Source organism: Rutilus rutilus (genome assembly GCF_951802725.1).
Source record: "Rutilus rutilus genome assembly, chromosome: 10".
Classification (NCBI taxonomy): domain Eukaryota; kingdom Metazoa; phylum Chordata; class Actinopteri; order Cypriniformes; family Leuciscidae; genus Rutilus; species Rutilus rutilus.
Genome location: NC_140215.1, coordinates 15,783,520 through 15,797,400, shown reverse-complemented (window position 1 = coordinate 15,797,400; position 13,881 = coordinate 15,783,520). Strand labels below are relative to the sequence as shown.

General features: G+C 39.1%; 1 protein-coding gene across 4 annotated transcripts; it reads left to right on the top strand.

Annotated features, from left to right (window-relative positions):
* The first annotated feature begins 1,539 nt into the window (after window positions 1-1,539).
* On the top strand, window positions 1,540-12,697 carry phf11 (PHD finger protein 11). Of its 4 annotated transcripts, XR_014628971.1 has the most exons (20): window positions 1,540-1,751; window positions 1,893-1,997; window positions 2,350-2,483; window positions 2,565-2,605; window positions 2,714-2,805; window positions 3,005-3,027; window positions 3,142-3,176; window positions 3,402-3,475; window positions 3,683-3,769; window positions 6,533-6,555; window positions 6,644-6,687; window positions 6,813-6,898; window positions 9,668-9,696; window positions 9,876-9,907; window positions 9,986-10,017; window positions 10,970-11,060; window positions 11,148-11,627; window positions 12,044-12,113; window positions 12,214-12,285; window positions 12,474-12,541. XR_014628971.1 is itself a non-coding variant. In XM_084421631.1 (19 exons), exons 1-19 carry the CDS (start codon window positions 1,599-1,601, stop codon window positions 12,551-12,553), a joined length of 1,710 nt encoding a protein of 569 aa, XP_084277757.1. In that variant the 5' UTR covers window positions 1,541-1,598; the 3' UTR covers window positions 12,554-12,697. The 4 variants fall into 4 exon arrangements, 2 of the variants coding, with proteins under 2 accessions (XP_084277757.1, XP_084277756.1); XR_014628972.1 differs by lacking the exon at window positions 12,044-12,113 and having other exon boundaries at window positions 12,188-12,285; window positions 12,474-12,515; XM_084421631.1 differs by lacking the exon at window positions 12,044-12,113 and having other exon boundaries at window positions 1,541-1,751; window positions 9,671-9,696; window positions 12,474-12,697.
* The last annotated feature ends 1,184 nt before the right edge of the window (window positions 12,698-13,881 follow it).

Below are 13,881 nucleotides of genomic sequence, written 5' to 3'. Positions count from 1 at the left end.
CATGTAACTTTTGGCGCTCTAGCGGTTAATAAACAGAACCGCATGCGTTTTGCGGAAGAACATTGTAGACGGAGCTGCTTCTCTCAGTTTATGTATGACTAGTCACGCAAAATGGGCTACTCCGCAGCAGTGCGGACCCGAACCAGTCTGAATAGCCCGAATATAAACACTTATTCTAGGTGTACCGTAGTGATTCGGATAATATAACAATAACAATATAAAAACACTGTTTTGGCAAATTGATTCATGATGTTCTCGCTTATTAGCCTATACATTTTGAACACAAAAAAAGTTACGGACTGCAGCTCAAATATATTAAATATATTAACATTTCTGATTATTGATATTGATATGACATAAGATATTGACTCATCACAGCGCGGAATTGACAGCGCTCCGTTTGTGATTAAATTATTAGCGTTTATATATATTTATTTAGAAAATTCAATTGTTGATATCAAGAATTAGCATTTTAACTAGTGAAAATAGTATTACAGATATCTAGAAATGTCATTTTTACAGGTAAAAATAGCTATGGTAGTCTCCGGCACAGACACCAACGTCTCCGGCAGGGACACCACCGTCTCCGGCACGGACACCAGCACGGACACTGCACCGTCTCCAGCATGGACACCATAGTGTCCGGCATGGACACCAACGTCTCCGGCACAGACACCAACGTCTCCGGCACGGACACCAACGTCTCCGGAATGGAGACCAACGTCTGCGGCACGGACACCAATGTCTCTGGCATGTCTCCGCCGTCTCTGGCACGGACACCAAAGTCTCCGGAACGGACACCAACGTCTCCGGCAAGGACACCACCATCTCCGGTACTGACACCAAAGTCTCCGGCACGGACACCAACGTCTCCGGCAAGGACACCACCGTCTCCAGCATGGACAGCAACGCCTCTGGAAAAGTCTCCGTAACGGACACCACCATCTCCGGAAAGGACACCACCATCTCCGGCACGGACACCAATGTCTCCGGCACGGACACCAACACCACAGTGACACTCTTGTCCCAAAAAGTATTGCTATACCACAATACTCAATTTGTTGTCCCACGGTGAGTCATTTTTCCCTGTTGCACTTACACAAAATTTGAGGGCTCCCCCACCTGCCAAATCCCACTTTAAACACAGTGGTTAAAGTGGGATTTGGCAGGTGGGGGAGCCCTCAAATTTTGTGTATATATAGGCTATATATTTATCTAGATTGCTATTTTAGTTTTTTTCTATTCGTTAGTTAATTACCAATTAATAGATTTTAATTTGTAAAACAAAAAAGAAAGTGTATGATTTGACTTAGGCCCAAAGGAGACCTCAGCTGAGAATCCGTGCGCCCCCTTCAGGGAGACTATGACAACAACAAATCAAAACTTTTCCATAGTCAAATTAGAATAGGTTTCAAATCGGTCTAGTTTGGAGATGTGTTTGATGGAATGTAGAAATAGTCGAGATTTCTGTCTGTTCGAGAAGTCGAGTGGTTTCATGCTTGCCGAAGATGACGACGATGTGACCCGCCTTCGAGTTCGACGCAGAGAACCGGAACCGAAACCGAAACTAAAGGCTTATTGCCACGAGTCGTCTTTGAATGTCAAAACGTCCCGCAGAGCTCAAGATGGGATCGGATCAATATCGATCACCGTGCAAAATTATTTGTGTATTGTGCGAGAAGTCAGACGAAAACGAAATCACCGGACCTCTCTCATCCAAAGAGAACATCTCTGCACACCAGAACTGTTTGGTAAGTAGTCTTTGTTTTCATATTGTAAACCGTACAGAAATGTATTATTAATGCTGTTCGGTAAGGCTTATCGTCGGTCATATTTTGTGTTAAGGGGTTTCCAAAAGACTGGGTGCGTGCATGTGTTTATTGTGTCCTCAGTTGTTTGCATCAGGGATCTACTGCCAGAACTCACCCACCTATGACGACCTGTTTGGATTTGCAGTAGAAGATGTAAGGAAAGAGCGGCGGAGAGGAAAAAAACTAGTGCGTATACCTGCAGAAACAAATGCACAAGCACGAACACACTTCCGCTACCTCTAAAATTTCATAATTTATCTTAACAGAATTATATTTTTCTCAAAACTTTGTGCAGACATTTTTCTCAAAACTTTGTGCAACACTTTATATAGCTTAAAATGATTGTAGTTAGGAGCATTTTATGTTCTATCCCAAAAGTAATTAAACATGACAAGATTATGTTCAATACAGTAATTTGTATTGTTCTGCATATTTTATGTTTTAAAATGAGCTTTAAAAGAAAATGTTTTAAAATGTGACCATCATATTCTGGTGTTGTTTCTCTGTTGATGCATCATTTCTGTGTCATTATTTTTAGTTTTGCCACCACTGCAAGAAAAGGGGAGCTACAGCAGGATGTGATGTAAAGCGATGTAAGCACTCGTACCATTATCCCTGCGCCATGGAGGCCCGTGCCAGAGCCATTGAAGACTATACTGAAGGCAAATATATGTAAGACAAAAGAATATGTTGTTTTAGATGTCTTCATAATGACAATGTAGTAAAATTAGATGAACCAATCTTTCCTTTTAGACTGTACTGTGAATTGCATGATCCAGACCTCAAAGAAACAAGTAAGTGTTAAAAAAATTTTGCAATTCTATTTGTATCTGATGCAAATATGTAAGCAGCAACTTTATTTAGTGAAATACTCATATTTTCTGTTTATTTTTGTTTATTAGGTTCAGTAAGTTTGCAAGAGGCCTCAACGTCTGGTCTCTGTGGCTCTAAGAGACGAAGATCGGCAGACAGTCATGGACCAAGGCCTAACAGGGTCAGCACACACTCACACACACACACAGCACATATTTCCTCTTTATAAACTCGCACATTTCCTTTTGCCTAGCCACATTACTGTCCAACTTAAACCTTCACTGCACAATACTAAAATAAAGACATATGAGTGGCACATTCATTTTGGCTACAATGTGAAAGTGTAGATGTGATTTTTCTTTTTCTTCATTTAATAACAGAGTGAATCTAATTCATCTACAGGGTAAGTGTGCATTGTGTTATGCTCCTCATCTGAACTGGTTTAATCACAGAACATTGTCAAATTAATAATCACAATGTAAATACTACTGATGATCTTGTGCTTGCGCTCTATCAGGTCGTCAGAAGCGAGTTTGTCCCGAAAGAAGAAAAGTAAGTCAGTAGTTTTTTTTAGAGTCTGGTATTTGTAATTACAATTTACTAGTACTCAATAACTAGTAGAGTAGTAGAGTGTTTATTCACAGTTCATAACATCTGTTTATTCATCAACATGAGAATAATAACTTGTTTTTGGCATGTTGATGACAGATATTGTAATTTAAATGTAAAACATTAATACAATTGTTAATTGACTATTATGATGTTTATTTATCATAGAGGATGACGTTGAGCACATTTTTGCTCCAGTAGAGTCAGATGTAGAAGAGTGTACACCTCCAAATCAGCACAATGTGAGTTTTCATGATATAATTTGGCTGTTTAATCGGTGTCTGTGTGCATCATGTGAATATCTCTAAATACACATCATCTTGTAAACATTTAATTCAGACTGCAAATTCACAACTCTTGTTTCCAGCACTGAAATGGTTCAGTGTCTTGTAACATTACAGTAGTTGTAAGTAATGTTGTAGTAATTGCTCTGTGTTCTCTTTCAATAGCAGTCAACTCCTGACCCTAAAAGTAATGGGTATGTTGATCAGAAGGCTTGTGGATCAGCAGACAATCCAGGAGAATTGCATGGCTGGGTCAGCTCTCTCTCTCTCACACACACACACACACACACACACACACACACACATTTTCGTGTTTTATGGGGACATTCCATAGATATAATGCTTTTTATACTGTACAAACAATATATGATATCCCTTAACCTTACTCCTAAACCCACCCATCACTTAAAACTTGCATTTTTAATTCACTTAGTGTGATTTATTAGCTGGTTTCCTCATGTCCCGCACAACAATTTTGGATACTGCCATCTTTGTGGGGACATTTTGTCTCCATAACATAGAGTTTACCTGAACCACACACACACTTCATATTCTTATTGGTTGATCGTCTTGATTGTTCACAGGTGTTTCTTGTTAGTCATTAGTCCTGGTGTATAAATAGCCCTCATGTTTCCATTGTATATTGTCTAGTTTTGTTTGTGTAACCGCTATTGGTGAGTCTCATGTAATCGAGTCAAATTCACGTTTTTTGGTCTGTGTCTGTGCTGGTCCTGGTGCTGTGTCCGTGTCCGTGCCGGTGTCCATGCCGGTGCCGGTCAAGTCAAGTCAAGTCAAGTCAAGTATATTTGTATAGCGCTTTTCACAATACAGATTGCACCAAAGCAGCTTCACAGTATTAAATTAAAATAATACAACAAGGTTTGTTTCTAGTGGAATTTATTGATTGATAAAATCAAATTAAATATCCCCAACTGAGCAAGCCAAAGGCAACAGTGGCAAGGAACCGAAAAACTCCATCAAGTGACCTAATGGTGTCCTAAAACTCCATCAGGTGACCCAATGGAGAAAAAAAAAAACCTTGGGAGAACCCAGGCTCAGTTGGGGGCCAGTTCTCCTCTGGCATTTATGAACTAGAGGCCGGATTGTAGTTTGAACTGTAAGATTAAAAATATTATATGAATGCCTGGCTGAAGAGATGCGACTTTAATCTAGTTTTAAACTGGGAGAGCGAGTCTGAGCAACGAACAGTATCAGGAAGACTATTCCAGAGTTTTGGGGCTAAATGTGAAAATGCTCTCCCTCCTTTGGTGGTTCTGGATATCCTAGGTATGACCAAAAACCTTGAATTTAGTGATCTTAAAGAGCGCGATGGATTATAGGGCGATAGAAGATCCGTTAAATAGACTGGAGCTAAGCCGTTTAGGGCTTTATAAGTCAGTAGCAATACCTTGTAATTAATACGGAACTTTATAGGTAACCAATGCAGTGATGATAAAATCTGTGTTATATGATCATATTTTCTTGATCTAGTAAGAACTCTAGCGGCGGCATTTTGGACTAACTGTAGCTTGTTTATTGAGGATGCAGGACAACCGGCTAATAAAGCATTACAGTAATCTAGTCTCGAGGTCATGAATGCATGAACTAACTTTTCTGCATCAGAAACTGATAGCATATTACGTAGCTTAGCAATGTTTCTAAGGTGGAAAAAGGCTGTTTTTGTAACATACGAAATATGATTTTCGAAAGACAGGTTGCAATCGAGTATAACACCCTGGTCTTTTACTGTAGAGGATAAAGTAACAGGACATCCTACGATGTTAAAGTTGTATTGTGAGAGGTTTTGTGGGCGGTTTTTTGAACCGATAAGTAATACCTCTGTTTTGTCTGGATTTAATAAAAGAAAATTATGCGTCATCCAATCTTTTATATCTTTAACACACTCTGTCAATTTGGATAATTTAGCGTTTTCATCTGGCCGTGATGAAATATATATTTGAGTGTCATCAGCATAACAATGGAAACTAATTCCATGTTTCCTTGTAATATTTCCATGTTTCCTTATAAGTGGCATCATATATACTGAGAATAACAGAGGGCCTAACACAGATCCCTGCGGCACTCCATAGTTTACTGGAGTTATGATCGATTTTTCTCCATTTAAATAGACAAAATGGTAGCGGTCAGACAAGTATGAGTATGAGTATGAGTATGCCGGTGCCGGTGCCGGTGTCCGTGCCGGTGTCCTTGTCAGTGTCAGTGTCTGTTCCGGTGTCCGTGCCGGTGTCTGTTCGGGTGTCCGTGTCGGTGCCAGTGCTCGTGTCGGTGCCGGTGTCCGTGACGATGTCGGTGTCCGTTCCAGTGCGGTGTCCGTGTCCATGCTGGTGTCCGTGCCGGTGCCCGTTTCGGTGTCCTTGCCCATGTCGGTGCTGATGTCCGATCCGGTGCGGTGTCCGTGCCGGTGCTGATGTCCGTGTCGGTGTCCGTTCTGGTGCGGTGTCCGTTCCAGTGTCCGTGCTGGTGTCCGTGCCAGTTTTCCGTGTCGGTGCCGATGTCTGTGTTGGTGTCCATTCCAGTGCAGTGTCCATGTCGGAGTCCGTGCTGATGTCTGTGTCGGTGTCTGTTCCGTTGTCCGTGCCGGTGTTCGTGCTGGTGTCCGTGCCGGTGTCGTGTCCTTTTCCGTGCCGGTGTCCGTTCTGGTGCTGGTGTTCGTTCCAGTGTCATGTCCTTGTCCGTGCCGGTGTCCATGTCCGTGCCAGTGTCCGTGTTGGTGTCTGTGCCAGTGTCCTTCTCCATGTCCATGCCTGTGCCGGTTTCCGTGCTGGTGTCCATGACGTGTCCATGCCGGTGTCCGTGCCAGTGTCCATGCCTGTGCCGGTGTCCGTGTCGGTGTCCCTGCCGGTGTCCTTGTCCGTGTCCATGCCGACACAACACAAAACGTGAATTTGATTTGAGTTACATGAGTCACAAATAGACAAACTCAGCTGATGAACATAAATGTATAGTTTATTCTTATTTTCTGTTTTTTTTTTATTTATTTATTTTTTATTACAGAGCAAATCTGATTCACCAACATGGTAAGTAGTATAAACTTTTAATTACAGAATAATGTCCAGTTAGTAATCACAGAGTTGTTGTGATTATCTTGTGTTTGGTTTCTTTTAGGTTGTCCTTCACGCCCAGAATAGTGAAAATCCTTGAATACTCAGGTGTTTAAGGTTTATTTTATTTTATTTCTCTGTGTTGTTCAAAACGAGAATATGAATTATTTATTGGCCTGAATAAACAAGTTATTAAAATCATAACAATTTGAATAATATGTCTCTCTATTTAGATGATGAAAGTCCCACCGGCACTGACCCTGTAGTAGTTCCTGTAGTGTCAGATCTGGAGGAGTCTGTGCTTCCAAAACAGCCCAATGTGAGTCTTGAATCATAAAATCTCACTGTTTGATATGTGTCTATATGCACCAAAGTTTCATATTAAGCTTTACTGAAACTGCTAGACCAAATTTAAAGAGACCGTTCATCAAAAGATGAAAATTCTGTCATGTAGGGGAGAGCGGGGTAAGTTGTCACACGGGTAAGTTGTCACACTGTCCATAACTCCAACACTAGAGGCTCTATCTCAAAAATCAAATAGCCACTTTATGTGACTTCTTCTTCTATAGTCAACTTCCTGTTCACATGTGGTCAAGATCACTGTAATCTGAGGTTAGCACAATTTTCTTATTTTTCTGCTTAAAAAGTAAAAAAAAATCACTTTACATTTTATGCAATACAACTTTGTTAGGTATGAATGTTTAAAATTATTATTTTGCACAAAATAGAGGAGACAGTAACGTGTCTTTTGGTACTTTAGCTAAAGTGATATGTTGAGCTAAACTTGAGATTTAGCCAACATTAGCTCACATGTCAATATGGGGCAAGTTGTCTCAATGACTTTGGGGCAAGTCGTCACATGTGACAACTTGCCCCTGTACAAATAAACACAGCCCCAGCACCAACCCTGTCCTGCCTAGCACGCCCAGTTGCTTCTGCTATCACCAGCTCACCCTTACCCAACAATGCTATTGCTGACAGTGGGCTACCAACTCCAGTGGACATCCGGCCATATCCAAAAGATGGCCCCCGAAAACCAGCCAGCAAAAGAAGAAAACGACGCAAATCAGCAATACTTACTGACACGCCAGTGAAGCAGCAACTAGAAATAGAAAAGAATAAGTCTCAATCTAGCAAAAAGCTGTTTCAAAAGAAAGGGAAGCAGAAATCTGGACCTATGAAAAACAAGGCAGCTACATTTACATTTAGTCATTTAGCAGACGCTTTTGTCCAAAGCGACTGACAAATTAGGACTAATTTAAGCGAGTCATTGTGAAGAGGCAAAAAAAAAAAAAAAAAGAAGTGCTCAAAATACGAAGTTCAGGCATTGTTCAGAGTAGCATATGCGCAAAATGTGTAAAATGCAACAATTGGGCCCATGATGCTTGCACCTCAGGCCAGGCAATTTATGTGTGTCAGAATTGTGACTCTGGAGATGAGTCCGATTAGTCAGATACAGGGCATCTGTTTTGTTCAGAGGTTAAGTTAAGCAGGTTATCTGCAGCATTCCATTCAGTTATCACTTATCAGGATAGCCATAGAACGTTTGAGTTTAAAGTTCAAAGTAAAGTGGTTTTGCCACTTAATTGAAATGTGCATTATTTGGATTGAAATAATTGTTTTTCCAGGTTCTCCAGGCACGGATGTTTATATTTCCAGGTCTGTTTTGAGTTTAAAAGTTAAAATCAATATTCACAATTAAGTAGTTGTGTTCTTATTTTTTAGATAATCTAGTGTGACAACTTACCCACCCTAGTGTGACAACTTACCCGCCGATGGGGCAAATTGTCACAAGTGCACACTCGCTATTCAACAGTCTACAACTCCGTAATGAGATAAGATATGAAGATGTTATGAATACAACATATGTGCCCAAGACTTCCTTCTTTCATTTGGTATGAGATTTATACCATTTTGATGTATGGTGCTCAGTAAATGTTAGATAGTGTGAAAAGTGTGACAACATACCCCGCTCTCCCCTACTCATCCCTATGTTGTTCAAATCCTGTATGACTGGACCCCATTGACTTTAGTTATGAGTAGACCACAATCTGTTAAAAGCGCTATGTAAATGAAGGTGACTTGACTTTTAATATTGACAAAACTTTTACATTTTTCAAATATTTTCTTTTGTACAAGAGAAGAAAGTCATATAGAATTTTAAAGGGATACTTCACTTTAAAATGAAAATTATGTCATCATATACTCACCCTCATGTTGTTTGAAACCTGTATGAATTTCTTTCTTCTGCTGAACAGAAAGGAAGATATTTAGAAGAATGTCAGTAACCAGACAGTTTCTGGTCTCATTGACTTCCATAGTAGGAAAAAAATATACTAAGAAAGTCAATGAGACCAGGAACTGTCTGGTTACTGACATTCTTCTAAATATCTTCCTTTCTGTTCAGCAGAAGAAAGAAATTCATACAGGTTTCAAACAACATGAGGGTGAGTATATGTTATTTTTTATATAATACATTTTTTTTTTTTTTTTTTTTTTGGGTGAACAATCCCTTTAAAGAGGTCATCGGATGCCCATTTTCCACAAGTTGGCATGATTCTTTAGGGTGTTCATGTAAAGTTTGTAATTAAAATTCCTCAATGGTTGTGTAAAACAACACCCTTTTTACCTCCTCAAAAACAGCGTTGTTCACAGTGAGCTGTTTCAGTGCATGTCTCTTTAAATGATAAAGAGCAACTGCTCACTCCACCCCTCTCTTCCATGGGGGGTGTCGAATGGCTGAGGGCGGAAATATGCTAATACGGGACAGTCCGTCAGTGGTTGTGGGCAGAGCATAAGCATTATGACATCATAGTGCTCAGAAAATCCAAACGGCCTGATTATTGAGTGTTTAGACTTTTTGAGGATTTAAAAAAAAGGAGTGAATGGATTTTTTTCATTGTATGGTGGTTGTTTGTCCACACACTGCAAAGACACATTTATATGCAAACACCATATGAAAGTGAATTTTGCATCCGATGACCCCTTTAAGATATTATTTGCATCACACCATGATGAGTGCATACAAATCAGTTTCAGTATCAATAACATTGTAGCAATAAAGTGTTTCTCTGTTCACTTTTAATAGCAGTCCACTCCTGTGCCTGAAAATACAAGGTATGTTTTGTGTTCAGAATTTACTATAGGCAACATGCTTCTCAAACCTGTAACCAATTTGTATTTAATTGAAAGCATGACAAATGCAAGGTTACCACAGTTTACCATGGTATTTTAGCAAAAACTTAATATAGTAAAGTTATGTAGGGGAAACCTCCAAAAATTCACTTTGTCTGCAGGCCCTGTGAAAAAATCAACCCATCAACCACAGGTACAACTGCTTATGTTTTTAATTAAAAAATATTATTTATCATTCCTTATTGTAAAGAAACATCTCATTTTTTTTCAGGAGCGGACGACGATGACACTGACCTTGACTCGGTGAGTCTATCTGTACAGAATACATCATACTCACATCACACCGTAAACAAGTCTGCGTTTTGCAGTTGTATATACTGATATTTTCATGTCCAACACATGTCCCCATACCTTTTTGGAAAACTTCTCCATAGTACGGGGTTGTAACAAACCCATTAGGCCAACACTGAACATTGAGTGCAAAGTAACATATTGACCTGAGCTTTCAGGCAAAATTGCCACCAAAAGTAAAAAAAAATTTTTTATATATATATTTGCCCCCACAATAAATTTTTCCCTGTGAAATGAAAAGCTCAGAACAATAACTCCCAAACATACATCCAATAATACCGTATAAAATGTAGTATGTTCGATATGGCAAATCCATCATACTGCAGTACAGTTATACTACTGTTCAGAAGTTTGGGGTTGGTAAGATTTTTTTAATGTTTTTGAAACAAGTCTCTTATGCTCAACCTCTTGGCTGCATTTATTTGATCAAAAATACAGTAAAACTGCATTATTGTAAAATATTATTACAAAATAACTATTTGCTATTAATTGTAAATTTAATCCTTTGCATTTTCAGCAGCCATTACTCCAGTGTCACATGATCCTTTCAGAAATTATTCTAATATGCTGATTGGGTGCTTGATAAACAAGTGTTGAAAACATTTGTGCTGCTTAATATTTTTGTGGAAACCATGATACATTTTTTTCAGGATTTTAGGAATAGAATGTTCAAAAGAACAGCATGTTTTTGAAATAGAAATCTTTTGTAACATTATGTCTTTACTGTCACTTTTGATCAATTTAAATAAATCCTTGCTGAAAGTATTCATTTCTTTAAAAATATATCTTACTGACCACAAACTTATGAACAGCGTATCATACTCACCACTATACTCAGTCACTCTTCTCATAGTCTGCATTAGTTAACAGTGTGATTGCTTACAGTGTTCTCTCTCTCTCTCAGGAAGAGTCTCAGAGTTTGTTATCATCAGAAATGTATCATACCACTGTTCCATTTAACGTTATTGTAGACTTGGGACCCTCAGCAGAATCAGGTGCGTTTATCTCTCTTCTGTTGTCTTGCTGCTGTCGTTTCAATGAGGCGCGAATCTGTATGGCAATAGATTCTCTCTGTATTTCAGAGTACAGTCTAGAACTTGGTTCACCTGTCAGTGCTGCCCCAGAGGCTGTTCGCACCTCACCTGGGTTTGTCGCAGCCCCTGAACATGAGGAAACACCATCCACAAGTAGAACCTCTCCGGCGCCCAGAGCTCCAACCACTGACACCGTCTCACCAGGTACTGCTGACTCCACGCCAGAACGGCACCATGACAGTGAAGGTCCCTCAGGTCAACCAGGGTCACCTCAGCATTCAAGGTCAGACTTCAACATTGAGGAGCTACCAGAACCTTCTTCTCCGGCTGGGATGTCTACATCACTAGATCGGGCCACTGCATCAGATGCTTGTGATGTAAACAACACAGGAACCACCCAGTCCAATGCCGTCATATTCTGGACTAGATGCAATCAGGCCGGGTGGACTGAAGAAATCTTCTCAGAGCTTGTGTCTCAGCTGGGAAGCTTGGGAGAAAGAGTACAATCACAGGAAGCCAGCCACCAGGGTGAGAACAGCCTTGATTCAGACTTGATTCCGGTTTCATGGGATATTAGTTAAGTTAAACTCAGTCGACAGTATTTATGGCATACTATCACACGCATTCAGTTTCACTTGTAACTCCTTTTAAAAGAAAGTAAACATCTGCAAGTGAACATAGTCATTTCACAGACATTAAAACATTCATTTCAATAGTTTAGCCACAAGTTTTTGCTGCGATCTCATGTGAGCGACAGGTTGAAATGAAAACAACTTTACAGCTCAATTAATAAACAAGTTTTAACAGAAGAATTAAGTGCTTTTTTTTTTTTCTTTTTTTTTTAAGCTCCACATTTTTGCTTTGAGATTTTCCAAAAATCAGTCACATTCCCTTCCAGGTGTCTCATCTTAGCCATGATGTTTTTTTTTTTGTTTTGTTTTTAGAAAAGGAGGGACAATTCAAATTTTGTGTGTGGATCAACATTATGTCTCAGCTTGAACCTAAAATACCCCTGTATGTTTTTAACCCTTAATAAAAAAAATGTTGATTTTTTTTTTTTTTTTTTTTTTGCTTTATACAACTGAAAGGCTGATGGCTCTTAAATGTTTCACAGACTATGATGTTGCTCTCAAACTACTGGAGGCATCTGGACGTCTACCTTGCATTATTACTCAGCTGGAACAAGGTATGGCATTTCATTCATAACCACTTAAATCTAAAGTTTTAGATTATTGAAAGCGTGTAATAGCAAGTTTGAATGTAATTATAACCTCATTGAGTGCCTTGTAATGAATCGCACATTATAAAGGAAAATTATTGTGGGGACTCAAATAGCATTGCTTCATGAGATGGCATTGTCTTTTGTGTTTCCAGACTTGGAGGAGCAGGAACGGGATTTGCAGAGGAAAAAAGCGGCACTAAGGGATGCCAGAGCTGTACTGGGTTTAATATAATAATATAATCATCTACTCTATAGTAGTATTAATGTCTTATTCAGTTGTTGTTGTTTTTTGGCCTACTTTTAAATGATAATATGATATAATACAACAAAGCTGCTTCAAGCAGTCAGTCTTTTATACCTTTTTTTATACTCAAGTGATGCCACTGTTCATACAGTAGGTTTCCAAAAATCTAATCTTTGGTTTAGTTTGTTTTTAAATGTTTACATCAATGGCAGAAATCTCGTGAAATATACGAAATATGAAATATATATATATATATATAATATAATATATAATTTGATGTTAGCGCTTTTTGGTAAAATTCAGCATTTTGAATCAGAATTTATGTGAATGGATGTTTTTTTTTTGCAAGAACAATAAACCTCACAAGAATTGAAAATGAGCTAATTTCCCATAGACTGGAGTGAGACTGTACACTCATCAAAATAAAGGTTTCAAAAAGAGTAGCCACCATTTTAAATGTTTATAAAAAAAATTATTTCATTAAATATATTATATGATGTACCAACTGGGGTTCCCTGTATAGTTTTCAGCATTAGTTGAGAGATATTTTTTCTTTGGGTAAATTTGCCATGTACTGTACCTGATAGACCCCCAAATTAATCAATATTGAATTGAAGTTAAGCGAATCGAAATTGAATCGCAAGCTTGTGAAACGAAAGCAAATCCAATGGTGACATTTTTGTCAAATCCCTGTCTGTCAATAAATGATGCATTTTTTTACTTAAAGGCAGGGTAGGTAGAAATGGTCTAAAAATTTTATTTTTCAAATTTGTTTAAACTTTATGTACATATCAATACATAATTAAAATGTAAGTACTCTGAAAAAGAAAGTATCAAAATCGAGTGTCTGTAGACCTCTCACGACTGTTTTAAAGACATCTCATTATTTCCATTCACTCCACCCCCTCATTTCTGTGCTTCTTCCAAAGCCACGCCCCCAAAACACATGAACGCGCGACTCCGACCGCTGAGCTAGAGGACGCATTATTTACCTGAGACAAGCGGAGGGGAAGGGGCATTTTTTTGCCTGGTTTGCCTTCACTAACTGCATATGCCGGTACTGTAAATTTAGATTGCTCTTTCTCTGCCATTGTTTTGGTATTCCTAGGTTCAGTGCCTTCTTCTTCTTCTTCTTCGATAGATTTTATTGGCAGCTTGCAAACATAGTGCATTACCGCCATCTACTGGACGGAGGTGTGATCAGGTTCCGTGCCTCTCGCACTCCTCAAATCAAACGGTCGCGCGCAAGTGGGCAGGTGCTGTGTGGCAAAAGGGTGGTTTGCATGGTTGCGAGAGAGTGACAGTCGCCTAAGCCA